Source organism: Mustela nivalis (genome assembly GCF_964662115.1).
Source record: "Mustela nivalis genome assembly, chromosome: 7".
NCBI lineage: Eukaryota > Metazoa > Chordata > Mammalia > Carnivora > Mustelidae > Mustela > Mustela nivalis.
Window position 1 is genome coordinate 23,083,541 of NC_139026.1, and position 27,822 is coordinate 23,111,362.

Genomic DNA, 27,822 nt, shown 5'->3' on the forward strand with positions numbered 1-27,822 from the left:
GTGTGCCTAAAGCCAGAAGTCAGACCCACAATTCTTTTCTAGACATGCTTTTCTCTCACTCTTGACTTAATTATTATGACTAAGCACATTTGACTAATAGGGGAACCATGTCCTTAAGCTTCATAAATGTCCTTTTTTTCAGCTGAAAAGATACACTCTAGGCTCTCAATTTTCTCAGTATCAGTCTTTTTTATACCATTAAAAATTGAGGACTTCAAAGAGTTCATCTTAGAAAATTCTAGAAAGTACAAGAATACATAAGTACGGGGTGCCTGGGTGGCTCAGCTGTTAAGCATCTGCCTTCGGCTCAGCTCATGATCTAGAGTCCTGATATCAAGCCCCGCATCGGGCTCCCTGCTCAGCAGGGAGCTTGCTCCCTCTCCCACTCGCCCCACTTGTGTTCCCTCTCTCTCTTCGTGTCTTTGTCAAATAAATAAATAAAATCTTAAAAAAAAAAAGAGTACACAAGTATCTGTTCCATTAAATATCAGGGCAATAGTACTCACTTGTCATGTAGGCTCTGGAAAATTCCACTGTGCCCATGAGAAAATAAGAGCAAGAAAGACACTGTCTTAGTAATATTATGAAAATAATCTGATCTCACCAGATCACAAAATGATCTTGGAAATTCCCAGGGATCACCAAACTCCATTTTGAGAATTCTTGGTCTAGATACTATTTTTCTTCTCAGAGATTTAGGACCATTTCTATAGCCACATCCTTGATTTTCCCACAAATAACATCAATGTACACATATTATTTATCTTTGTATCACTGTAGTCTATAAGAGCTCTATTTTTTTTTAAGAATGAGGAACTTGATAATCTGATACCTAAAATAATTCCTCACTAGAAATATTTTAGATAAGAAAAAGTGACTATCCACAGCACTTTTTCCTGGCATTTTGTTAACTCCAACTGTGAAACAGTCTATCTAAACATCAATAAGAAGCAGAACTTTGAAAATCTCTACAGGGTTGGAGAGACAAAAAATTAAGAGCTCATGACGCACTAAGACAGGACCTGACAGAATCCTAATAGTTTTGATTAAACTCTGAAGGACTGGGGTGCCTGGGTGGCTCAGTTGGTTGTCTGACTCTTGATTAATTTTGACTCAGGTCATAATCTCAGGGTTGTGGGATTGAGTCCCAAACAGGGTCTGTTTGAGTTTTCTCCCTCTACCCTGCCCCCCATTGGCACATGGGCTCTCCCTCAAATAAATTAAAAAAAAAAAAAAAAAAAAAAACCTCAAAGATTAAACAACAAAAATAAGAATAAACCAGGGACATAAACTCAACTCACAATTAGCTCATCTCTAGCTGCCTACAACAGTGAAAAGTAAATCTCTGGGAGAAGATAACAGCATTCAAAGACTCAAGAGTATTTCTATAGGGGTGCCTGGGTGGCTCAGTTGGTTGAGCGACTGCCTTCAGTTCAGGTCATGATCCTGAAGTCCCAGGATCTAATCCTGCATCAGGCTCCTTGCTCACAGGGAGTCTGCTCTCCCTCTGACCTCTCCACTCTCACGTTCTCTCTCAAATAAATAAATAAAATCCTTTAAAAAAAAAAGAGTATTCTACAATTTTTCTTAACAATGTCAATGCCTTAGTAAAGAAATATTCAAGATGAGAAGGCACAATGTGACCAAAACCTGAGAGAAATAATGTAAAATAGAAACAAATCCATAGAATATTCTGATATTAGAGTTATCAGACACAGACTTTAAAATAACTAAGATGAATACATTTAAGGAATTAAAATGTAAGAGTTCAACAGAGAATTGGAAACTATTTAAAAAAGAACCAAGTGGAAATCTAAGCTGCAAAATGAAACAGGTGATATTAAATACTTAACCAGATTAGGTAAACAGTGAATTAGACATAGTTGAAGAGAAAAATAGTTTCTGCTAAAAAATTTTTTGGTATTATACTGGATCTGTAAATCAATGTAGGAAGAACTGACACTTGCCTCCCAATTTATGAACATGTCATCTCTCCATTTATTTAGGTTTACTTTCTCTAGAATGTTTTGTAGAATTCAGTGTACAAGTCTTGGATAACTTTTATCAAATGTATACTTAAGTATGTAATATTTTTGATGCTAGTATAAATAGTATAAATGAATATATATGTTCATATATATAATATATATTCATGTATAAATGAGATATATATTATATAATATATAAATGAAAATGTAATATTTTTGATGCTAGTATAAATAGTATAAATGAAAAATATTGATTTTTTTAAAAGTATATATAAGTGCAACTAATTGTGTGTGTGCACAAAAAGGTGGTTTTATTAAAGCATGGGGACAGGACCCTTGGGCAGAAAGAGCTACACTGGGATTGTGAAAAATGGCTGATTATATAGTTTGGAGTTGGGGGACAACTGATCAGTACATTGACCATGTATACAGTAACCTTGTTATTGAATTTTTATATATTTCATAGGTTTTCTGTAGAGTTCAATATGTCATGTGTGAGGAGATTTTTACCTCTTCCTTTATAATTTGAATGGTTTTTCTTTTTCTTGCCAAATTATCTTGGTAGAAACTCCAATATGTTTAATAGAAGATAGTGGACTTCTTGCTTTGTCTCTGATCTTACGGGGAAAACATCGTGTCTTTCAACCTTAAGTATGAGGTTAGCTGCAGGTTTTTCTTAAGATTCCCTTTATCAAGAAAGTTCTTTTATTTTTACTTTACTGAGTTTATATCAGAAATGAATGTTGGGTTTTGTCAAATGCCCTTTTTGTATTTATTGAGATGATCATATGGTTTTCCTATGTTAGTCTGTCAATAATTATATTATTTTCTAATGTTAGCCCAAATCTGCATTAACATACACCTCACTAGTTCATATATCATCCTTCTTACCCATCACTTAATTTCAAATTGCTAAACTTTGTTTAGAACTTTTGCATCTGTGTTTGTGATAAATATTGGCTTGTTATTTATCTTCTGATTTTGGTATCAGAGTAATGCTGGCCTCAAAGGATGAGTTGGGAATTATCTCCTCTTCTATTTCATGCATGTATTTGTTGAGAATTGGATTTTCCTCCTTAAATATTTTAAAGATTTCACCAGTGTGGTTAGGTTTGGCATTTTCCATCAGAAATATATGTAGGGATGCCTGAGTGGCTCAGTCAGTTAAGCATTTGACTTGATTTCAGCTCAGGTCGTGATCTCAGGGTGCTGAGATTGAGATCAGTACAGAGTTGGCTTGCGATTCGCTCTCCCCCTCTGACCCGCCCTCCACTTGCATGTCTCTTTAAAAAACAAAACAAAAAACAAAACAAAACAAAACAAAACAAAACAAAACAAAAAACTGTAGAATCTGTAGTCATTTCTCTCATTCCTAATATTGGTAATTTGTCTTTTTTTTTTCAAAGTCTGACTAAAGATTTATTGATTGTATTGCTCTCAAAGTGTTAGCTTTCAGTTCCACTGACTTTCTCAATGGATTTGTTTTCTATTGCATTGATTTTTTTTTCTAGTCCTTTTTCTTTCATTTGTTTGAGTTTCACTGGCTATTATTTTTCTAGCTTAAGGTGGAAGCTTCAGTCCTTGATTTGAATTTTCTTTTCTAATATGGACATTTATTTTCATATTTAAGCCATTTGTCTTTATGTTTAGATAGGATTCATGGATTCAGTATCTGCCTGGATTAAAAAAAACTCAATCTGATCAGGGTAACCGAAAATTAATAGTTAATGTAATTATTGATATTGCTGTTTAAATCTACCATTTTTTAAAAATTTATTTTCTCTTTGTCCCATTTATTCTTTGTCTCCCTTTCTTATTTTTCTTCCTTCTTTTGGATTATTTTTCATGGCTACATTTTATGATCTTTCTTGGTTTCTTAGTTATGGCTTTTTATTTTTGCTTTAGGGCTGACAGTACATAGTCTTAACTTATCACAGTTTACTTTCAAGTAATATGACACTATCTCACAGTTAGTGTTAGAACCTTAGAGTAGTATATGTAGGTTGCCTCTGCCCATCCTTGATACTGTTGTCAGACCTTCCACTTTACTTATGTTAACCACACTACACCTTATCATCATTTTTGCTTTAAATCGTTAATTATCCTGTAAGGACAATTTAAAATGGAAACCAAAAAAAAAAAGCCTTACATTTGCTCATATATTTACCATTTTCATATCCTGGTTACTTTCTATAGAAATGTATTTCTATCTGTTACATTTCCCTTCAAACTAAAGGTATTCTTTAACATTTCCTATACAGCAAGTCTGCCTGTGATAAATTCTTTCAGCCTTTCAAGGTCTGAAAAGTTTTTACTTCATTTTCATTTTTGAAAGATATCTTCGCTGGATACAGAATTCAAAGTTCAGTATTTTTCTTCCAGTACTTTAAAGATGCTACTCCACTGTCTCTGACAGTCTTGTCTTTGTTCTTCTGTGTCTTTTAAATTTAGCTGCTTTTAAGAGTTTTCCTCTGAAACCAGTTTTAACGAATTTGATTATTACGTATTTTGGTATAGTTTTATTTCCTGTACTTAAAGGTTCATTGGGTTTCTTGGGTCTCATTTGTTTCCCTCTCTCAGGGGACACTGCCCTGTTTTGCCTAATACCTGATATTTGAAAACTGTCTCATATTTTGCATTTTTAGACTTTCAAATAGGTAAATCCAATCTCTCTTATTCCATTTTGGCCATAGGCAAAAGTTCAATTCAGGCATCTCATTTTTACCATATAAACATTTTATTTTTTGTACTTAACTTTTAAATTCCATGACAAAATGTTTCATCTATATGCATACGATTACTAAAATTGTTTTATTTATCCTACCTCTTTTAATACACATCATGCGCATTTACGGAAAAAGGCAATAGGAAATATTAATGGACTTAAATACAGCCTGTAGGCAGAACACACTTTTATGTTTTCTAAACCTGTTTGATAATGATATATAAGGCAACTTGTTACAAATCATAATGCTTCCAATAATCTGTCAGGAAAAAAGATAACTTTAGCACTCATTTACACGTTTTCAACACAAACATATTCTCTGAGCCACACTGGGAAAAAGTAATATTTGTTTTTATTTCCTGAAGTAATTATTAGGATGTTTACACTTATTAAATATATCCTTAAAACTTCTACCACTTTGGAAAATCATAAAGTTAGTAAGCTAGCTAGATTTCCTTTTTATTTTAGTAAATATTTTTACCTCAGAAGTCAAACTGGGTAGGAGTGCTGTATATAGGGTATATAGTTTAAATCTTTGGGACAAGAGACTACAAGAAGGTAAAGAAGCCAGTAGCCCTCCTAATCTTGTATCCCCAGGACTGTATATCATAGCGGGTACCAGAGAGCTGTGAATTCTTTTGACAGTTAACCTTTCTAAATTTCATAGTAAGGTCAGTAACATAAAAACATTACACACAGCACACACAGAATTAGAGAAAGTTAATGATATAAACCACAAAACAAAATAATTCACACTTCTCATTTGGAAGGGAAAAAATGGGACTAATACTGAATACTTAGCATCTAATATAACATTTTCACTGATTATAAGTTGAATCATGTTGATTAAAACTTTACAGAATAACTTTGCATGTTATTAATTCATAAGATAATCAGCAGATATGCAGTTTTAGTCAAGTCTTATAAACCTCTAAATGTTTTCATAGGTAAAGTGAAATTAGCTAAAAAATACCAAACAGGAGTAGAGATTTGTGAGAAGTACAAAACATATAAATGCAATAGATATATAATAATCTGTGCAATCCAAAATTCCTTTATGAAATGTACAAGTAATAAATAATAGTCATACTTGACTTTATCAAGTTAACAAAATAATTACTAACCAACCTTGTGTTTTACTAGTCAATTGCTTAGAAACACCAACTGCCATTTAAAAATTGCTTTCACCATAAAAATAGAAGGCGTATCAAACTCTTTAATCCTCAAACATCCGAAAAAATTTGGAAGGCAATTGTCAATAAAAAATATTATCTGCTAAAAAAGGTGATTAAAAAACATACATAACCTATTTTTTTCGCACAATTTTCATTTCTTACGGAAAAGGGCACTTAGTGTATAGCTAAAGCTTTCAGAAATTAAAGATCCTGTTGACTTTCCTGTTAGGCAGATGACATGTTGTACAGTTTTTAATATAAAAATATAAATATCTTTGACAGAGAAGGTGAAATAGTGGTTGGTATAAAATCCCATCACCATTTTACTTGAAAAAAACTTTTTTCCCAGAGACGATGAAAACAATACTGATTCCAAGCAGTTCTGCCACCAGAAGCTTCCCAAATTATAAAACATTAAGGTATTCACTGAGATTTCAAAAGTGGGCCCGCAGTCTTTTGTTTTCTTCTCGTAGTCTTTCAATTTCAGCCACTAAACCTTCATTCACTGAATATCTTTCCAGCAAAGAGTGCATTTCATTCTAGAAAAGAAAAAAAAATGCTTTTTGAATCACTGGTATTTCACATTTACTTGGCAAGCTGTTTTACATACTTTCAGCTGTCATTTCTGTCATGTCCAATTAACTAGCTGAATGGGATTTCTTTTACTTCACCATCCTCACTACTTTGTTAATATAAATGAAAGATCACTGGTGAAAGTTATATATTTGGAAGGCTTAGATTTGCACATATGGGAAGCTTTTAGCTTACTTATTTAAATAAACAAATAAATAAAAGCTGTGTAAAAGTAGCCTTAACTATAGGTTAAAAAGAAGGGTGACTATTTTACTTACTGAATTTCTAAAACTCTATTTATTCTAGCAACTAGATACAATAAAGTAAAAATATATCACTCTTTATTTTTAGATCCACAATTCAACACTCATTTAAAATAAAATATGTCATACCTACCAATTGCATGTGAAACTGTTTAATCATCTCCACTTGCAAATTCACAATGTCTCTATGGCATGCTTCTCTAGGGAAGAATATAAAATACTTGTTAGAATTATAAAGGTTTTGCCAATTCTAGACCATTCAAGAAACTGTTAAACTTCCCATTGTTTCAAATTATTGGATGTTAGTAATAAGAATAGTAATAATAACAATAATAATAAAAATACCAATGCACTTAGAATTTATTTACTATGTTGTAGGCACGGTTTCTTGTACTTCGAATGGTAGAACTCATTTAATCTTTACCATCAGGTGCAATTATTACCCCATTTTATCAATGAAGGAACTGAGCCACAGAGCAGTTAAAACTTATCCAATCAGACAACCAATAAATGGTAGAGCTAGTATATGAACCCTGGCTGTACACATACCTCCAGAACTCTCGTACTACACATCCCTTAATACAGAAATTATCATTAAGACAAGACACGGGTTCATATTACAATGAAATAAATATAATTTACTAGGTCACAACATTTTGACTATTATCAATGTTTTAGCTATTAAAAAAATAACTTCTAGGAGAATGGAAAGAGTTATTTGGGTGCTTATAATAAAGGTTACACTATAGAATGCAATTCATTCATGCCTACAAAATACATGAAAATTAGGAAATAAAAAGGATCATTCAGTCACCTACCACACAACTTACGAGCTAGAACACTACCAAAATCATAGAAGCTTCCTATGTGTTCCTCTCTGATTCCATCACTTAGGAGAAGCCCAAGAAAGAAGTCACTACTCTGTTGAATTTTGTTTAAGCAAAGAAATGTTTTAAAAAAAAAAACAAACCCCGTCTAACATTGAAGTTGTAGTCAATCTATTTCTGCTGTGCTTGGTTTTGAGCATTATAAAAATACCACATTCTATGTAGTACTGAGTAGTGTACACTTAAAAAAATAACCCAATATCCTGTTTTCAACATTCATATTCTATATATCTTTAAGTCACTGATTTGTATCGGTGTACAAATTCTCCTTTCAACTGACAGATTGTTTTCAAGATTTTACTATTACAACATTGTTATAAACAATCACATATATATTTCCCAACCCACATATGCCCATAACTATAGAAGATAGATCCAAGAGTAGATATGCTGAGTTAAGGTATGATCCAGATGTATACTTGTTTAGTTTTACAAAATAATACAAAAATTATTTGCTGAAGTGGTAGTATCAGTGGACATGCTTATCATCAGTGTAACAATACCTGCTGTTTGGTCTGTAACCACACCAAGACTTGGGTCTTGCCAGACTTCTCACACTTTCCCATCTAATGAGTATGATATAGTATCCTGTTGCATTTTCAGTTCTCTGATTAACCACAGGATTGAACATCTTTCCTTATGTTTGTAGATGATTCCTCTTCTGTGAAATGCCTGTCCATGCTTTTTAACCTTGTTTTTCTATTGAATGTCTTTTTTTTTAAGACTTTGAGAGAGAGAGAGCACAAGCAGGGGAAGGCAGAGAGGGACAAGCAGACTCCCCACTGAGCAGGGAGCCTGATGCAGGACCCGATCCCAGGATCCTGGGATCATGACCTGAGCTGAAGGCAGACACTTAAGTGACTGAGCCCCCCAGGCACCCCTTGACTGTCTTTTTTTCTTATTTATTTCTAAGAGTTCTTTACATCATCTGATTCTCTGTTGGATCCTTTGTTGGAGTACTACAGACAGATTTTTGTCCTTTCACTTTGTTAATGATATCTTATGATGAGCAATCCTTGTCAACATTCTCTAATTACTGACCTAATATTATAATCAAATTTGCCAATCTATTTTTATAGGTAGTGTATTCTCTTATGTTTTGATAACTTCCCCCTTGAAGTCATAATTCTCCTATCATGCCTAAAATTTTACCCTTTAAACTTTTATGCTGGGTAGAATTGATTTTTTTTAATAGCAGGGAATAGGGATCTATACTTTTCCTCCATCATCTATCACATTTCTATATATGCCCAGGTTTTCCTCTGGTCTATTGGATTCCTTTGGTCAATCTGTAGCTAATGCTACACTATTTTGTAGCATTTATATTATAGCTTAATAATTAAGCTTACCCATCTGACAAATAAATCAGCTTCAACTTAGTTCTTCTCTATAGAGTGTCTTGGTTATTCCTGGGTCTTTTCTTCTTCCACATAAATTTTGAGGTTATCCTATCACCATCTTCCAAAAAACACAGCTGGAATTTGATTGAAATTGCACTCAATCTATAGACCAATTTAAGAGAACCGACATCTTCATATCTTCCCATTTAAGTGTTAATGCTTTCCAATAAATTTTTAAGTGTTTTTCCACAAAGATCTTTACCATCTTTGGTCAGATTTATTCCCAAGTACATTTTCTGTTACAACTATAAGAGGTTTTTTGTTGTTGTTGTTTTGTTTTGTTTTTTTTTTTAAATTCTCTTCTGCTTTCGATTATGACAAAATCTGTACTTAAACAAACTGGGGGTGTCTGAGTAGCTCAGTTAGTTAAGGGGCTGCCTTCAGCTCAGGTCACGATCTTAGGGTCCTGGAATGGAGCCATAAGTCAGCTCCCCACTGATTAGGAGTCTGCTTCTCCCTCTCCTTCTGCCTTTCACCACCACTCATGCTCTTTCTCTCTCTAATAAATAAATCTGAAAAAACAGAAATAAAACAAAACGAACAAAGCATCAGAGAACCACTAAGGTGGTCAGGATTTGAGAGGCTATGGTCTCAAAGAAGGGAAGTCTACTAGGTAAGCCCCACATTTACCTCTGCTTTTCCCTCTGGGGGATGTGCTGATTAGACAAGTGTGGGGAACAGAGGCTGGGCTGAAAGTGGCCTGGAGCTTGAGAGAGTCTCACCAGGTTGGGGAGTGCTACGGTTTAGAACAGCTAAAGCATCCAAAGCTTCAATGTGCCAAGAAGGTACCTGGAGAAAAGTAAACCTAAAACTGTACAATTTCCCCCTTGCATTATCTGTTGACTCCTAAGCAATGCCTGTACTGGGTTAGATGGCAGAAAATTAAACATGAAGTTGTAGCTAGATGCCAGAAAGATTCTGGCAGCCTTGTGATGCTGGGGAAATGGAGGTTAAAGTTCAGGACCCACTGAGGTAAAAAGGTCTGGTGAATACTCCACACATTCAGCTGATATCCTAGGAAGGGCAGAAACTAAATAAACCCTAGGAATCTTTATTCTAGCTAGATATAAACTAGCCATAAGAAAACCTGAAAGCCAGCAAGTACAGGAACAAAGTGATCTGCTTGCCAGAAGAAACTTAAATCTTCTTGAAAGACAATAAAAACAGACCCACAAACTTCTGCTTAGTATATAATCTCTCCAACTCTAATAGTGAGGACAAGCCAGATAACCTACAAAATCATACATTTGTATATTTAACTTGAGAGTGCAAAGAAACCTAAATGAATGAAAATTCAGAAAATGATGAGTCCCTCGTAGGAGAAGAGACCCAAGATTGTTTTCATCCTCAACAGAGCGGAGGGGGGATGGGAGGGTAGAAAGTGGGCGGGGGTGGGGGATGACACAGCTGCTGTTGATAGGTAAGGAGAACTAACTGAAATTTTTATAGATTTTTGAAGGCCAAGTTGTACTGGACCCAAGGAGCCCTAGCCACAAAGAAAGTCTCCATTCACCCACCAACTATTTGCCACAGGCCTTCACTGAGTGCTTACGGAAATCACTAGGGACAGGGAAAGAGGACTGAGAGACACCCTAAGGCAGAGAGGCACAGGGCATGTGAAGAGAGAGCACAGGACAACTAAGAGTACCCCTTCTGAAGCACTCCAGACTCTCGTGGAGAAGGCAGCCTCCATAGCTAATGGAGCCCTCAACAATCCCTATGTCCTTCCACTGTAAGCTATAGCTTTTCATGACTTACTGAAGGCTGACGTCAGAGCAGGCAAATTTATAGAAATCCTCTGAGCCATTCTGGGTCCTCACTGAGTCCCAAGCAGAGGCTGCCAATGTTACTGGAGGGGCAGAAGAGTTGAGAGGCCCCTACTCACTGCCCCTCCCCAGGTGCAGGCATGCAAGGTGTGCTGAAAGCTAAAGGCAGAGCAGTGCTATCTTTCTCAGTCTGCCCAGCATAAGAGCTTTCTCCCTTTCCACCACTGCTTTACTCATATTATATTGAAGTCCGCTGTCCCCAGACAATTCTGCTGTTTTGCCACATATATACATTCCTGAAAAACTTCATATTCTTGAAAATAACATGACCACATTTTTTAAAACAGTGTGTGTGTGTGTGTGTGTGTGTGTGTGTGTGTGTGAGAGATGGAATATTATTTAGTCATAAAAAAGGAAGGGCACTTGGGTGGCTCAGTGGGTTGAAGCCTCTGCCTTCGGCTCAAGTCATGATCCCAGGGTCCTGGGATCGAGCTCCACATTGGGCTCTCTGCTTAGCAGGGGGACTGCTTCCTCTTCTCTCTCTCTGCCTCCTTGTGATCTATCTGTCAAATAAATAAATAAAATCTTTAAAAAAAAAAAAAAAAAAGGAAATCTCGCACTACAACCACATGGACGAACCTGGAAGACGTTATGCTAAGTGAAATAAGCCAGTTACGGAAGGACAAGTACTGCATGATTCCACTTTTGTGAGATATCTAAAACAGTCAAACTCATGGAAGCAAAGAACAGAATCGTAGGTATCAGGCTGGGGAGTACACGAAATAGGGAGTTGCCAAGTGACAAACACAAAATTTCAGTTAAACAAAATGAATAACTTGCAGAGATCTGCTGTACAACAACACTGTGCCTATGGTTAGCAATACTGTATTGTACAGTTAAAATTTATTAAGAGGCTAGATCTCATTGTAAGTGTTCTCACCATAATAAAACTAAAACAATAAAAAGAAAAGAAAAGAAAAGAAAACCAAAGAAAGAAGATAACAGGACTTAAAGAAAAAGGATTAGGGCAGACTACTCAAAATGTATGCAATTTCATAACCACAGCATTAACAAAAAACAATTAAACCCTAGTAAAAAAATACGAGCATAGTTAAATAGTGAATAGTCAATGATTTTTACCTTTATAACATGATGGTCACTTGATAAAAAGGGTAAGAAAAGTGAAGAAAGGATTGGGGGTGTGAAGGATGGAGGCAAGGATAAAATACCCAAAGATGGGGAATAATCACAAATAAGTCCTTCCAAACACAGAGCACAAAGCCAAACCAGGTGAAGAGGAAGGAAAGAGAAAGAAATGGGTACTTATAGGTGGTTTGCTGCCTTCAGTTATGTTCATATATTTTGTCTTGCCAGCTGTTACAGGAACTAACAAAATTCCCTCATCATGTTGTCATCACTGTCCTATTTATCAATCACAAAGAACTAATCCACATTAAAGAAACATACATCATAACAGGACACATCGTACCTCCCCCAATTCAACTAGAAGGCCTTTGTGGACAGATCATTCATATTTGTATCCTTAGTAACCAGCACATATACTGGGCATGTTATAAATGTAAAAAGTGACCAAAAATGATAACTTAAAAAAATATATATTTGCTAACATTTACAAATATTTATTTCAAAACACTTTTTTTTTTTTTTTTAAAGTATGCTCCACTTCCAGGATGCAGCCCAATGTGGGGCTTGAACTCATGACTCTGAGATCAAGAACTGTGAGCTGAGATCAAGAGTCGGGTGCTCAACCAACTATACCACCCAGGTGCCCCCAAATCAGTTTTTTTTTTTTTTTTTAAAGATTTCATTTATTTATTTGAGAAAGAGAGAAAGTACGTACATAAGCAAGGGGAGTGGCAGGCACAGGGAGAGAGGGCTTGATCCCAGGACCCTGGAATCATGACCTACCAGAAGACAGATGCTCAACCGACTGCACCACCCAGGTGCCCCTCAGAGCACTTTTAACATTAAAAAGAAACATGCACTGGGGCACCTGGTGGCACAGTTGGTCAGTGTCTGACTCTTGATCTCGGTTCAGGTCTTCATCTCAGGGTCATGAAATTGAACCCCACTTAGCAGGGACTCTGCTTGAGATTCTCTCTCCCTCTACCCCTCCCATTCATGCTCTCTCTCTAAAGAAATCTTTAGAAATATATAAGACCTGGACCAACAAAAACTTGTACATCTTCTCCAGCAGTCTTGCTCAGGATATTCTAAATCATAGCTAGAATATTAAGTAACTACAGGTCGGAAAGGGAAGAAAACATCCACAAAAGATTCTAATAATTGAAAATAGCTTCCAATATATATTGAGATGATAGGTAAAAGGAAGCAACAATGTCAAACACATTCTTACAGTGTTCTAAATTCAAAGAATGAGGAAACAAGGATAGACCCAGGCAAAAAAAAACCCTTTTAATTCACTATTACATTCTGATGCATTCTGTTTGAAAATATCCAGAATTCCTTTAAAAAATTATTTCTCTATTACATTATTATGCATAGCATACTTAACAGGTGATCTACAAATACTTCATGTGAGAATACCATTGGACCTTTACCAAAATCTGTCCAAATTTTGATGATTAAAAAAAAAAATCACGACAGTAGCCTTCCTGCTAGACTGCCCTCCCAAGTTATCTGATAACTGCCCTCGGGAAATGTGCGTTTTCCTGGCTGGTATTCAATAAATTCAATACAGCAAGATCAACATAACTCATCATGTTTTCTATTGTTTTTATGGACCTCAAAACCTAGGCAAAAGTAGTCATCTCCAATATTACTTATGGTTCCAGTTTCACACCCAATAAAAAACTGGTCTAGATAGAAAGAGCAATTTCTCAATTACTACCTAAAGTCATCCAATGTCTCCTGTATCATGTTCTGAATAAAACGGATTTGAACAGATGTCAGTGGTGCATTTGGCCGATTATTTCCGATGGTATCAGCTATTTTTTCTGATAGTGAACTGGCAACTCCAGCAGTGACAGAGGATGCTATCTTTGGATCTAAAATTAAAAACGGAGAAAACAATAGTCAGCTTAGACTAAGAGACATCAAACATTTGTAAATAAGATCTGGCATGAGGAGACTCGAAAAACTGGTTAAGGACAGGGTTCCTGTGACATTTAGGAAAAACTCACTGTCTGGAATACAAATCTTAAAAACTTTCTATGACATTATTTCTAATAGTCATTTATCTATATACATAAACTGCCAACTGTCTAATATAATAACATATGACAGAGGGATTAATCTTGAAGAATCTTGGAACTATTTCTTCTTATAAAAGATGAATGTGACATGCCATCCTACAAACTAGATAAACCAAGACTATAACAAATAAACAGAAAGAATATAGGAGTACAGTACCATTACAAGCAAAGCCCTAGAGTTTACACTAATACAATATATTCAGAGAAATATAAATATCTATATAAAGGAGTTGTTTCTAAACAAAGAGTTGTTTTCTATATATAACTTGTAAAACTGAACCCAATATCCCATTAAATGTGATCTCAAGTTTTTAGGATCTGTGGCATGAACTCTACATAGGACTTCTGTATGGAGGAGGGAAAAAAAAACAATTTCAGGTAGTTAATGACACATTTTCAAAGGGTCCTACATTATATTCCTATCTGTGCATATCAGATCAAGACCCTTACATATTGCATTGAAAATAAAATTCACACCAAAAGAATACCAAATCAGTGTCACTGAGTTTAACCATTCACATTTATCTCATTGTCCTCTAGTAAGAGTCAGAGTAGACAAGCATTGTAAAGTTTCAACTCTTAATTTTCTTAGTCTATGGTTATTCTATTTATTTATCTTTTTCAAGTTAAATTGTGGAAGTTTTCGACTTAACACTTTCAAATATCAGGAAGTTTTATGTACTTACTTGGAGTTGAGGATCCAATGAGGGGGGGTTCGTATATGAACTGAGCTTCAATTTCTTTCTCTGGCTTTTCAAACTTCTCAGGACTTCTTGTTTGGTGAGATGATGGAGAGGTATTCAGATTTCCAGTTTCAGCACCAGAAATCAACTTTGCAAACTTCACATTTAAAATAAACAATATATCAATTCTGGTTTTATATATGTAATTTGTACCTACTTTTCTTTTTTCCAGTAGTTAGAATCAGAAAATTTAAGAATAAGAAGGGATATAGAAAGAAAAAAAATTGCTAGAACTAGTGGCAAAATAAATCAATTTTACTAATCAAAAAGTAATTTCAATGATAACACAATGAGGAAAAGCTCATTTACTAATAAGCAGCTGCTATTGAGTGTCACTGAAAATGGTAATCACAGGCCAAAAAAAATAAAATAAAAAAATCCCCAAACTCTCAGGTGGTAACTAGCCAAAACTATTTGAAAAATATGTCAGAAGACATTTTTGTACTTCCTAAATATCTTTTCAACATCATTCTAAAAAAATCAATATGAAAATGTGACACACTCGACCTTGTTGGCAATATCTGATCACTTTAAGCCTTTATATAGCAAATTAACTTCTATTTTGGATACCGTATTAATAGCAGAAGATAATGAGGATGCATTACTTTCTTAGCACCATCAATTAGCTCTAAGACTTAGGGTAAATGACTTGACCACCAACTTGGTGATTTCTGCTGCAATGGAAATAAATTCTAAAAAGTTCAGGTATAAACTAGTCAAGTATCTTTATCCTAGAAAAAACAGCATAAGTTTACATCTGCTGTTACCTCCAACATTTCCAAAGACAGATTTCAAAAATATCCTTTAGTTTTTAACATGTGACATCAAGATTTAAGAATATTTTCTACCTGGTAAGTGCACAGCACTGTTGATAATTAGGACATATTCCCTGGCAGCCGCCTGCTTTCTACCTCGTGATGAGCTTCATTATGTGCCTGCTACTGACAAACGCATACTGAGCTCAGTATCATTTTTAGGCAGATACCTGTTTGAGGGAGTCCTTATGTTCCTGTTTTCCCAGATATATTTTCTTGGATTCAGCTGTCAGATCATGATTTTCATTTTCTTCTTTCCCTGGAGATCCCATAAAGACATTAAGAGGACTAGAATGTAATACTGAAGTGCTTGAAGCTACTGGATTTTTTCTTGGAGGAAGGACTGAATTCAATTGTGGTAGAAACTCAAGGCCTGAAAAAGAGGAGAAAAACACTATTTGCATATGATTTTCCTTAATCTTGGATATTTAAAAAAAGCACTTAACACGACAGACAAGTTAATATGGTAGAAAGATGTGTGATTTGGATTCAGAAGGCAGGTTCCTTTGTCAGCTCTACCCCTTACTTGACGTATACAAAATCTTGGGCAAAAATTGCAAAACTCTGTTTCCTGATCAGTAAATGTGAATAATGATATCCATCTCCCTGAGAGGTGAGACTAAAAAGTAATATTATATGTAAAACTACTTTGAAAATTGGGGCGCCTGGGTGGCTCAGTGGGTTAAGCCACTGCCTTCGGCTCAGGTAATGATCTCAGGGTCCTGGGATCAAGCCCCACGTCGGGCTCTCTGCCCAGTGGGGAGTCCGCAACCCCTCTCTCTCTGCCTGCCTCTCTGCCGGCTTGTGATCTCTCTCTCTGTCAGATAAATAAATAAAATCTTAAAAAAAAAAAAAAAAAAGAAAATTGCAAAGCCCAATGAATGTTTTAGTCAATATTATTAGTTTTTGATAACTGAAAAATCATAAATTTGGTATATATCTGTAATATATCTTGGTAGTCAGCCTCTAAGATGGCTCTGAATGATCCCTGCCTTCTATCATGGACCCATGCCCTCGGGTAAGTCTCTCCCTTTGAATGTGAGCAGGACCTAGTCACTTGCTTCCAACAAAGAGAATACGGCAAAAGTGGTGGGATGTCACTTCCAAGATTAGGTTACAAACATGCAGTGGCTTCCATTCTGATGCCATCTCTGACTATCTTGTTCACCAACTCTGAGGGAAGCCAGCTGCCATGTTGTCAGTTGCCCTGCAGAGAGGCCCAGAGGACAAGGGACTGGTATCTTCTACCAAGGGCCACATGAATGGCTTGAAGTAGATCCCCGTCCAGTCAAGCCTTAGTATGACTGCAGTCTTGTTAAATCCCGATTAAAGCATCAAGAGAGACCTGAAGCCAAGGGCACCCAGCTAAACCATGCTCAGATTCTTAACACACAGTTATGAAATGATAAATGTTCTTCTAAGTTTTGAAATGTTGGGGGTACCTGGGAGGTACATTCCATTAAGCATCTAACCCTTGGTTTTGGCTCAGGTCATCATGATTTCAGAGTCATAAGATCAAGCCCTGTGTCCAGTTCTGTGCTCAGTGCGGAGTCTGCTTGAGAGTCTCTTTCCCTCTTTCTCTCTCAAACAAACAAATCTTTTAAAAAGATGTTGGGGTAATTTGTTACATATCAATAGATAACACAATATCCCTTTTCATTTTAATAAAAATACTTAACAGGTCTTACCATCTTTGCCTATGGATTCATCACCTCCCTTGTTAACCACAGCATCTATAATAAAATTAGAAAATCAAATTTTTAAAATTGTGAAAAATAAGCCATAGCAACTTAAGCTTCCTATTCATTCCCCAAAGAGTTCTTTTTTAAGAAGGAAAATCTGAGTGAAGTAACAGCTGGGACTCTATAAACTTCCCTTTTTATTCTTTTCACTTCATGCATAGATAGCAACAAATATGAAGAGTAATTCTATGGTATAGGGTCATTTAATGAGACAGCAAGGTATACTAGAAAGGCATTGCAGTAGGCTCCAGAAATCTATAATCCAATTAATCTATACCACTTAATAGCTCTATGACCTTAGACAACAAGTTTTTAATACAATTAAACTTCAGCTTCTGCATCTATATAATGGGAAAAATGTCCTGACCATCTCACAAGATTGTTTTGAGGATCAATTGAAACAATGTCAAAATAGTTTGGGAGCATCACAATGATATTAAAAAAATAAATTTTATTAGTATTCATTTTAATGGCAGAATATGTATAAGAACATTCCAATAGTATAATACTTTTCATTTGCAATTAAAAACCAAAAATGGCCTAACTCCATTTTAGCAAATTAATAGAAAAATGGGCACAAATCATAAAAAAAGTCAAATGGCCAATAAATTACCATACACGATTATCATAGTGCGAGGAGTATCACCCATCCATCTACCTGCATGTGTGTATATATACCTAGTAACTACACAACATGCATACACTTTAAGAAGTTATTAGTTTTCTAGCAGAAGTATTATTTAAAAGATGAAACTGAAGCAGATTCAGCCTTTTACCTAAGGAGAGTCACATTCTTGAAATCAAAATATAAATCTCTTGACAGTGAAAACCGGTACTGTATTTAGTACACATGTTCTTTCATTAATACTATGAAATGCTAATAAATGAAGGGCATATAGCTCAAATTCTAACCACATTTCTAAAAAAGTAAAGAGGAATTTCTATCCTTTATTCATTTCTTTTAAAAACCATTAAAGAGAATTTCATTTATAACTCAAAACCCTTTAAAAAAAATCCCTTCCCTACATTCTTCAATTCAAAAGTTACCCCAGGGGTTATCATAAGCCAAAGCTTCCAGAAGGTTACTAACCTCAAAACCTTTCTCAACTCCAGCTCAAGCCACCTTTCCCTCTTTTGCCCACATCTTTCCTCTCTTTATTCTTTAACTATGTATCTGACCCTCTTCATCCTGAAAGAAAGGAATCCTTCCTCTTTCATTAGGTAGAAGATAGGAAAATCTGACCTGGCAATTAGAGTAGTCATTTTCAGGCCACGGTACGGCAGAATACACTAAATAATGCTGTGCCATCACATGTGTACGTTTTCTTTCTGATTATGAAATTAATTGTAGAAAGTTTGGAAAAACAGACAATTTGAAGTAAAAAATGAAATTTTTAAGATCATGATGTAACAATTTAAACATTCTGCTACTGTTGACATTTAAATATGCTCCAGTGTTCTGCTATTATTAAAAAAAAAAAAACAGTACATACAAATCTTTGTGAGATTCTCTAAACAAGTTATTAGGTAAATTTATAGAAATAGAATTAACAGGCCAAAGAGTGTGAATGTTTAACCTGCCAAATGATGCTCTAGAAATTTACCCATATTGTTAATAATACTGCTATTAGCAGTGAGACTACCCAATTAATGAAACAGTATGAGTATCAGTATCAAAAAAACACAGCCAACCAATGTGCCTAGTTCATATAGTATGAACAATGATATATAATGTTTCTATTTATCAAAATGGTAAAGTTTTTAAGTTTTTATTTTCTTTTTAGTAGCAACATCTCCCAGCAATGGGGTGTGTGTGTGTGTGTGTGTGTGTGTGATTTTCACATAGTGTAAAAGATGAGGCAATCTATCACCCAGCCATATTTCTCCATGAAAACAATGAATAAATATACCAATTAGATATTAATAATCTAAAATTTTTTAGGTTAGAAAGATATTTTTTTGCCTATCAAAAATATCAAAGATTTTGAGAAGATTTATTTAGAAGTAGATATAATGAAAAAACTGCCTATGGAGGCAAAACTTCCTTTAAGAAAGTTCTGTGGAAATTAAAATGCTAACTTGAGAGCTATTTGCATAGTTCCCATGTGAAAATGACAAGCATATACTTCAGAATGGTAACATCTGAAATATCAGGGCAAAGGAAAAGATACCACCCCAGGGACTGAGAAAATTAGCAACTGTCATGAACACAGTCAGACTGAAGCTATTACCCACATCTTTTAGCTAGAATAAAAATGTAATGACTGCCAGCAAAAGAACATGATCCTCTGATCTGAACAGACTTACCATCTCTGATAGGTGAGAACATGTCACCTAAACTACTTTTTCTGGTATCATCAAAGCTGAAGAAATCCTGATTTTTCCCACTGTCCGTTTCCTTAGATATAATATCAGTGTTTATGCTTCGAGGCAAACCTTATAGGAAAATTAGATATAAAAATAACTGTTACTACATCTGAATAAATGTACCACAGAAGCTAGATTCTAAAAATTAATGTATTATGCATATATTGGTAATATTACATCTGTGAGCACCAGGAAAAGAAAACGTTAACAACAGCTCAGTTAACCATGATTTGCATGGAACGAAGGGCTTCTCAAAAGCAAATAACCTACTTATTTAAGTGATATCACCTTATTTTAGCCATTTTGGTGAAATTCTCCCAGAATGATTTATATACTTTGCTACCCTCTTAAATACTGAACACAACCAACTTCTGTTGTAACGGGCTCCTTTTATGTGCATCTACAAATGATTAAAAAAGTCTGTAAGGCATAGAGCACGATGCCTACCATAGAGCAAGATTCAAGTAATGTTAGTTCCTTTCCACAACTGCAGTAAATGGATCTCCTTTCTCTCTCTTCTGCCTCTTCCTTCACTAACTGTGGAAGCTTAACCCTGCTCTCAGTATTATCGACTTCAGATGACTTTACTAGCCTCAGGATAGTTTTCTAAGAGTTTCAAAAGAAACCAGAACACTAAAGTCATAAATAGCATAGTAGACAACACTGAAGAAGTGTGCAGCAGTTTATTTTCCCTGCCAGTATATGGTGCAAGGCATTTGTAAGAGGAACTCTGTGGGCTCAGTAGCTTCTTGGTCATTTTTGGGTTGAAGAATGAGTTCTACTGATTTAAGAGCTGTGATGAAAGTCTGGTACTTTAATTGGTAGCATGTTACTGTGTTACATTTTTTTAAAAGGCTTATGCGGGGGGGCAGAAAGAGAGGGAGAGTGTCTTAAGCTGACTCCCGACTGGGCTGGAGCTTGAATTCAGGAATGCACAACCTTGAGATCACAACCTGAGCTGTCAGATGCTCAACTGACTGTACCACCTAGGTCTCCCCTGTACTACATTTAAAATAGCGCTTTATTTGCCTTCTTGGTCCCAAATGAAAAGTGAAAAGCTGGGATAAAAACAAAGAACAGCCAGCATATCCAAAAATGTCCAAACTGGCAAATAAAATAAACTTTTCTAGTTACAGCTGATAAAATGTTAAAATATTACTAAACATTTGTACATCATTGTCACTGAAGTGTTTACATCAAGAGTTAAACTGTTATAAAGGAGAAATTTTCTCTCCTTCTAGGTCTTTAAACATGTATGAATATGTAACTTTAGCCTCTGGAACTTTAAGAAAGAAGTTTGGTATCATTTGAAGTAGCGCTAAAGACATTTTTTTACTTCTTAAACGAGTGTTTTCCTACCAAAAATGAGCATTAGCAATAAGTCTGCAGAAGCTCTCTATTTTAAGTTTTTATTTAAATTCCAGTTGGTTAACATACCATGTAATAATTTCAGGGGTACAATATAGTAATTCAACATTTCCATGCAACACCAGGTGCTCATCACAACAAGTGCACTCCTTTATCCCTATCACCTGTTTCACCCTCTCTCCCCCACTATCTCCCCTCTGGTAACTATCAGTTTGTTCTCTATAGTTAAGAAAAGCTGTACTCATCAAGAGAGTATGGTGCTGGCACAAAAACAGAAACAGAGAGATCAGTGGAACAGAAAACCCGGAACAGAACCCACAACCATATGATCAGCTGATCTTTGACAAAGCAGGAAAGAATATCCAGTAGGAAAAAGTTTCTTCAACAAAAGTGGATAAGAACATGCAAAAGAATGAAATAGACCACTTTCTTACACCATACACAAAATGGATTAAAGACTTAAATGTGAGACATGACCACCATTAAAATCTTGAAACCATTAAAGTGTTAAAGGAGAACATAAGCAGCAACCTCTCTGACATCAGCCATAGAAAGTTCTTCTTAGGTCTCCTAAGGCAATGGAAACAAAAGCAAAAATAAACTACTGGGACTGCATCAAAATAAAAAGCTCCTGCACATCAAAGGGAACAACAGAACTAAAAGGCAACCTACAGAATGGGAAAAGATATTTACAAGTGACATGTCTGATAAAGGGTTAGTATTCAAAATACATACAGAAATTATAAAACTCAACAGCCAAAAAGTAAATAATCTAATTTAAAAATGAGCAGAAGACATGAAGAGACATTTCTCCAAACAAGAGATCCAGATGGCCAACAGACACACGAAAAGATGATCAACATCACTCATCATCAGGGAAATACAAGTCAAAACCATAATGAGGTATTACCTCACACCTGTCAGAAAGCCTAAAATCAACAACACAAGAAACAATTGGTATTGGCGAGCATGCGGAGAAAGGCAAACCCTTGTGCCCTGTTGGGGGGGATGCAGTGGTTGATACCTTTAATAGAAGTAACGTGAACTTTTTTCCAATTTCAGATTCATTTTACAGGAAGTTTAAAATAACAGTAATAGCAATGATGATAACCGTGATGACAAAATCAGCAAAACCAAAATTTCCTGATTGCCTATCATGTGCCAGGCACTTTGATACATTTTCTCTGGTTTTCACAATAACCCTAAAAGTTAAGTATTATCTATGGAAGAGAAAATAAGAATCAGAGTAGTTAAGAAAACTCTCCAGAGTTATGCTGGTAGGAAGTCACGGACCTAAGATGTACACTTAACATACTCTCAGTGTTTCAGAAGGGGGAAAGTGTGTGTGAGTGTGTGTGTGTGTGTGTGAGAGAGAGAGAGAGAGAGACAGAGAGAGACAGAGAAAGCAAATGATTAAGCAAATATGGCAAAATTTATAAAACACTGAATCAGCTAAATGGAATACTAGAGGTCAGGAATTCTTTGTACTATATTTGAAATTTTCCTATAAGTTTGCAATTATTTCAAATAAAATTAATAAACAAAAGTTTCTAACTCTGTGGGTACAGAGCAAACATTCATTTTGTCAGAAACTTTGTTAATCAGCCAACAGTTATCATTAATCAGTGACCCTGCATACCCAACTCTTGCATTTCCTAATTAATGCTGTCATTGTTACACGAGTTTCCTTATTAAAAACTAAATGAATAACAGGAGACTTCAGAAAGCTCAGAGTAAATTAGAGAAAATTTTGTTTAATTTTGGAAATTATGAGTAGAAGCAACAGTAATAAAATAATCTTTAAAAATGATGATTTTTATAATATAGTTAATTCAATAATTTGGTGAACATGACTCAAGTTATATTTCAAAATGAATTTCTTATTCTAAGGATACAGGAATAATATTTGTTTCTGGGAGTTCTTAAATTAGGAATTAATTATTTTTCTATATAATATGTAATGACTTTTATGTAAGGATAATGTAGATACTAACAGAAAATTTATAATGAAGATATATACTTATTACATATTTTTTGAAACCATTCCATACTATCAAGGATAACAAATTAAAGTCTTGCTGTACCTGAAATCGTAAACTCATGCTGAAAAGGTACAACAAATATTTTTGTCCAAGTTAAGTACTTGTCCTAAAACCTTAAAAAGACACAGATATGTGCATTTCTAATGAGACTAGTTTGGAAACACAGTGGTATATCATACAGACTTCTTAAAATTTTTTTAATTTTTTTGAAGATTATTTATTTGAGAGAGAGGCTGCATGCAAGTGGGGGTAGGGGCAGAGGGAGAGAAAGAATTGCAAGTTGACTCCTTACTGAGAATAGAGTCCAATGAGTGGGACTTGATCTCACAACCCCAAGATCACTGCCTGAGTCGAAACCAAGAGTCTGATACTCAACCAACTCAACCGCTGAGGTGCCGCTACCATACAGACTTAAAAATATGTTGCAAGTTGACAGTATAGCATAACTTCTTAAAATTAAAAGAAAAAATGTTTTCAGTAATTTAGAGAAAAAGGGTATTCTCTACAGTAAATACAGGGAAGTTTATCATCATATTACACCTTCACAAAGTCTAAATGAATTCTTTAAGAACCATTTCATCAATATGATTATCAGAGTAGAAGAAATTACTTAAAAATTGTAACACTTTTGTTTATTTTTCATTAATAAACTACTAATATACTGCTTAATATGTGCCAGGCACTATTCTGCACTTAAATATACTCATTTCATCAACTTACTTTACATTCTGAATATGAAATAAAAGAAGCCATTAATAGTTTTTGTGACTCAGAGATCAAATCAAAATGATAGCACCACAGAATCATATTCTCTACTGATTGAATCTGAAGACACAACGGAAAGTCATCTAATCTGGAGTGACATTCAGGATAATTTCTGAATTGGCATTATTCTGTTTTTAAGATAATATTTCTTACAACAAACATTCAGCTAAACAGAATAAGTACCTTTCATTAATTTTTAAAAAATTTATAGCTCAAGTTAAAATGGTCACTTCTTCCATGTGCACTATCTACTAATAATTTTACCTGAATACACAAGTGAATTTGAGTTCTAGGTTCTCGAAGAAAGCGCTAATGATCTATTTGCGGTGTTGTGGTGGGTGGAAACTCCACAAACTCTACATAAGCAGCATTTACCTGCTTTGTCTTGAACAGCAACTGCTCCTTTCCCCCCGGCTGTTGTCATGGGCTGTGGTAAAGCCGTGCCAATAGGAGTGGTGGCTGCTTCCCTGACGATTCCAGAATTCTGAACTCCTCCACTGGTAGCACTCACATTAATGGCTCGTTTGTTCACAGCTGTGGGCTTATTTGAACAGCCTTTATTTAAACTTGACTGAAATGTAATGGAATATTTAAAAGCTCAGGTTTCTAGTGCTCCATACTATACATTAATATTTTATCAATTCCCTGTTAGGTTAAAAATATATATAATTTCCCTTACAAATCCTAAGCCTGCTGGTGGATCTGAGTTTTCTGCTGAAGGAAAAAGCCTTTTAAAGTATTTTTTAAAGAGAGAAATATGAGAATTAAGTACAAAAAAATAGTTTTAAAACCAAGTATCAAATGGCTTTGTACCAAAGTCATTTAAAATGCTTTCATATAAAAATGATTAAAAAGTAAAACTACACTGCATTTAATAGACAAAATATAATTTCCATATTCTGAACTGGACTTATTTAGTAAAATCAAAAGCAATGAAAAGAAAGAAAATACCTTACCTTAGAAAGAGCAGTGGAGTACTGAAATGCTATACATCGCACAGATGTCTTGTGAGCACTGATGGTTTTAACTGGTGATTTCAACATCCTTAAATCATATTGATATATCTTCCCCCGGGAAGATCCAATAGCCAAAGTGGCTCCATCAGGCATGAAGTCTACTGCAGTTAGAGGGGTGTCGGCCACTAAAGTTTTCACTAGCCTTTGAAAAGGGTAACAAAGTATACCTAGATATGTGAGCCTATACAGGTATAGAAGCGTATGTGACATATAGACAGCTATGTGCCAAAACCAAAGTTACTGGCAAAGTTTGGCAAAGTTACTTGAAATATGCATCCCAAATATTTGTATAAAGCATAAATTCAGAACTAGACTTAAGACATTTCTAATACAACAGCATCTAAACGAACTGCTGAACACTCCATCCTCTTTCTTCTATTCACTTCCAATTGGTATGTTCCACTTTGTCTAGAAGCAGCAACTATTTCTTTGAGTAATTACTACTTCCACAGTGAGTATGACAGACTTCCTGGGTGTTACTCCACAAACAAGGGCTCTAGCCTCAGGGTTAAGGAGGCCCTAACTATCCCCCTTCCATTTATTGACCTGCTCAGGTCTCAAGAGGACTATGACCTTTCGCAGGGGAGCAGCTGCTACTCTGCTCTTCCAGCTGTGCATTTCTTGAGAAAAAGCTAACAGAATCCCTGCAGCTTGATCCTCATGAAGCTTATACAGGGACACTGAACTGCTGATAACTGAGATATAGACACTGAACTGCTGAAGCTGGGCTCTTTGTCACAGCTATCCGGTCTGAGAGAGAAATGCTTACTGACTTAAGGTTCTTGGTAAAGTTCAAAAAGAAAGAATAAAAAGGAGAATTTTTAAAAGAAGAAAATGAAACAAGTAACAGTAAGCATTAACAAGGACTGACAGAAGGTCCTTCCCTAGTCAAAACATTACCATTTTCTTCCATGTAATCTTTAGATATTGTCAGGTGTCTTGAATATACCCATAGCACTCTTGTCCCATTTTTTTTTAATAGCTAATTAAGCACACCTAAAAGAAGGCACAATGGACCCAGATACTTAGAAGATTGTGTACCCTTTAGCTCTAGATCAGTGGTTCTCAATTGGGGGCAATTTTGCTACTTTTTCTAATATTGGGAGTGCTACTGGCCTCTGTTGGATAGAGGCCAGGGATGCTGCTAAATATTCTCCAATGCCCAGGATAGCCTCCATAAGCAAGAATTATCCAGCCCAAAATATTAATAGTTTAGAAACCCTGCTCTTGAAAATGAATTAATTTTAAGGCAAATTAATCACATTGTTTTTAAATGCACATATCTAGTTGTATTTCTGAAAAAGAATACTGTGCCTTCATGCTAAAATAAAGATGTGCAATCATTAACATGCTATCCTCAACATTTGTCATCCAGATGTACTCTAAAGAATATCCACATCTCATGTATTTTTTCCTGCTTGGGAAGAAAAAGAGAAAATTCTATCCTTTTAGATAACAAGTACACAAACTTAAGATCTCCCAAACATTAATCAGAGGTCTATGCAAATCACAAATGTCTGCTAATGAGATAATAGTTATTTGTTACTAAATTAAGAAATGATCATGTCACACTTACTTCTTACTTGAAGTGTCGTAAAGAATGATTCTTTTATCCAAACCTATAGTCACAAATAGCAATTCATTGACAGGAGAAAAACAAATGCCTGAAGCTGGAGCTTTATGCGTACTGTCAAAGTTATGGTATGGACTCTGACTATTCACATCCCAGAGAGTTACTATTCCATTATCCGAAACACTGCCCAGTAGTGATTTCTTAAACAAGGAGTACTTCAGGTGCCGAACAGACTGTAAAGATAAGAATAAATTTTATGCAATTTTAAGCATTCATAAGAACATTTTATATAATATAAGTAATGGCAATAGTCAACCACACTAGTCACAGGGGATTTAGGACTTTCTGGTTTATAGAGTAACAGGTTTCAACTATGACAACCATAAAAATCACTTAATGGACTAAAAGATGATCCTAATACATACCAATATTCTAGTAATTAAACATTTGTCATTATTTTATTATCTTGGAATAGAGTTACCTCAACCTCCCCTTTTGTAAAGGAAAAATATAACAAGTTGAGATTGACTACAGGGTTAGGAACCCTACCATAATAAAAGGCCCAGTAGCTAATCACAGCCTAATCATGAATAAGAGAACACCGACAGAAAATAAGCAATATTTCAAATTTATTTTCTCTACATATTTAATATATTTGGATATATTTTTTGAATCTGAGCATTTGATGTACTGGCAATTTAGCATCTGAAGTATTATAAAAAATTAACTAAACCACAAAGAAAGAATTGACAACACTCTAGAGTAGGAATAGACTATATCCTTTTAAAAGCTTCAGTCTGAGGGCAATACTGGCCTTTCTCTAAACACGCATCCCTTGGGGTATAGTAGAAACATTCTCTCTTTCTAGTTTCTGCTGGATCAGAATAAACAAAGATCCAGTTTGAGTAAACAGATCTTGAATAACACCTAGATGAATTTTATCTACTTTTCCTAAAATGTTGCTTTCAAACATGTGTTGATATTATCACTTACTGAGCTGAGGATTAAGTATCTTACATTTAAGCTAATTTTTCCCTGCACAGAAACAGCAATATAAGTATAGAAATTAATAGTAGAATCCCGGGGCGCCTGGGTGGCTCAGTGGATTAAGCCGCTGCCTTCGGCTCAGGTCATGATCTCGGTGTCCTGGGATCGAGCCCCGCATCGGGCTCTTTGCTCAGTGGGAGCCTGCTTCTCTCTCTCTCTCTGCCTGACTCTCTGCCTACTTGTGATTTCTCTCTCTGTCAAATAAATAAATAAAATCTTTTAAAAAAATAAATAAATAAATAATAGTAGAATCCCTAGCAGTGGGAAACTGGTTTTCAAAGAGTTAAGTTTACAGTTTCAAATAAAGCAGTGAATCAGGCTTCAGTAAGCA

General features: G+C 35.2%; 1 protein-coding gene across 8 annotated transcripts in view; it reads right to left on the bottom strand.

The window, feature by feature from the left end:
• Positions 1-4,706: 4,706 nt before the first annotated feature.
• Positions 4,707-27,822, bottom strand: part of NEDD1 (NEDD1 gamma-tubulin ring complex targeting factor) — a 49,107-nt gene continuing 25,991 nt past the window's right edge. For 4 of the 8 annotated variants that reach the window (XM_082739244.1, XM_082739245.1, XM_082739246.1 and 1 more), the window contains 10 exons: positions 26,448-26,677; positions 24,812-25,013; positions 24,231-24,396; positions 19,621-19,749; positions 17,260-17,304; positions 15,742-15,944; positions 14,700-14,853; positions 13,650-13,806; positions 6,858-6,924; positions 4,707-6,427 (listed from right to left, as the gene is read on the bottom strand). In XM_082739244.1, coding sequence (XP_082595370.1) covers positions 6,323-6,427; positions 6,858-6,924; positions 13,650-13,806; positions 14,700-14,853; positions 15,742-15,944; positions 17,260-17,304; positions 19,621-19,749; positions 24,231-24,396; positions 24,812-25,013; positions 26,448-26,677 — 1,458 coding nt within the window. In that variant the 3' untranslated portion in view covers positions 4,707-6,322. Of the gene's footprint in view, positions 6,428-6,857; positions 6,925-13,649; positions 13,807-14,699; positions 14,854-15,741; positions 15,945-17,259; positions 17,305-19,620; positions 19,750-24,230; positions 24,427-24,811; positions 25,014-26,447; positions 26,678-27,822 lie in introns of all 8 variants that reach the window. The other 4 variants (XM_082739241.1, XM_082739242.1, XM_082739247.1 and 1 more) reach the window with 1 other exon arrangement.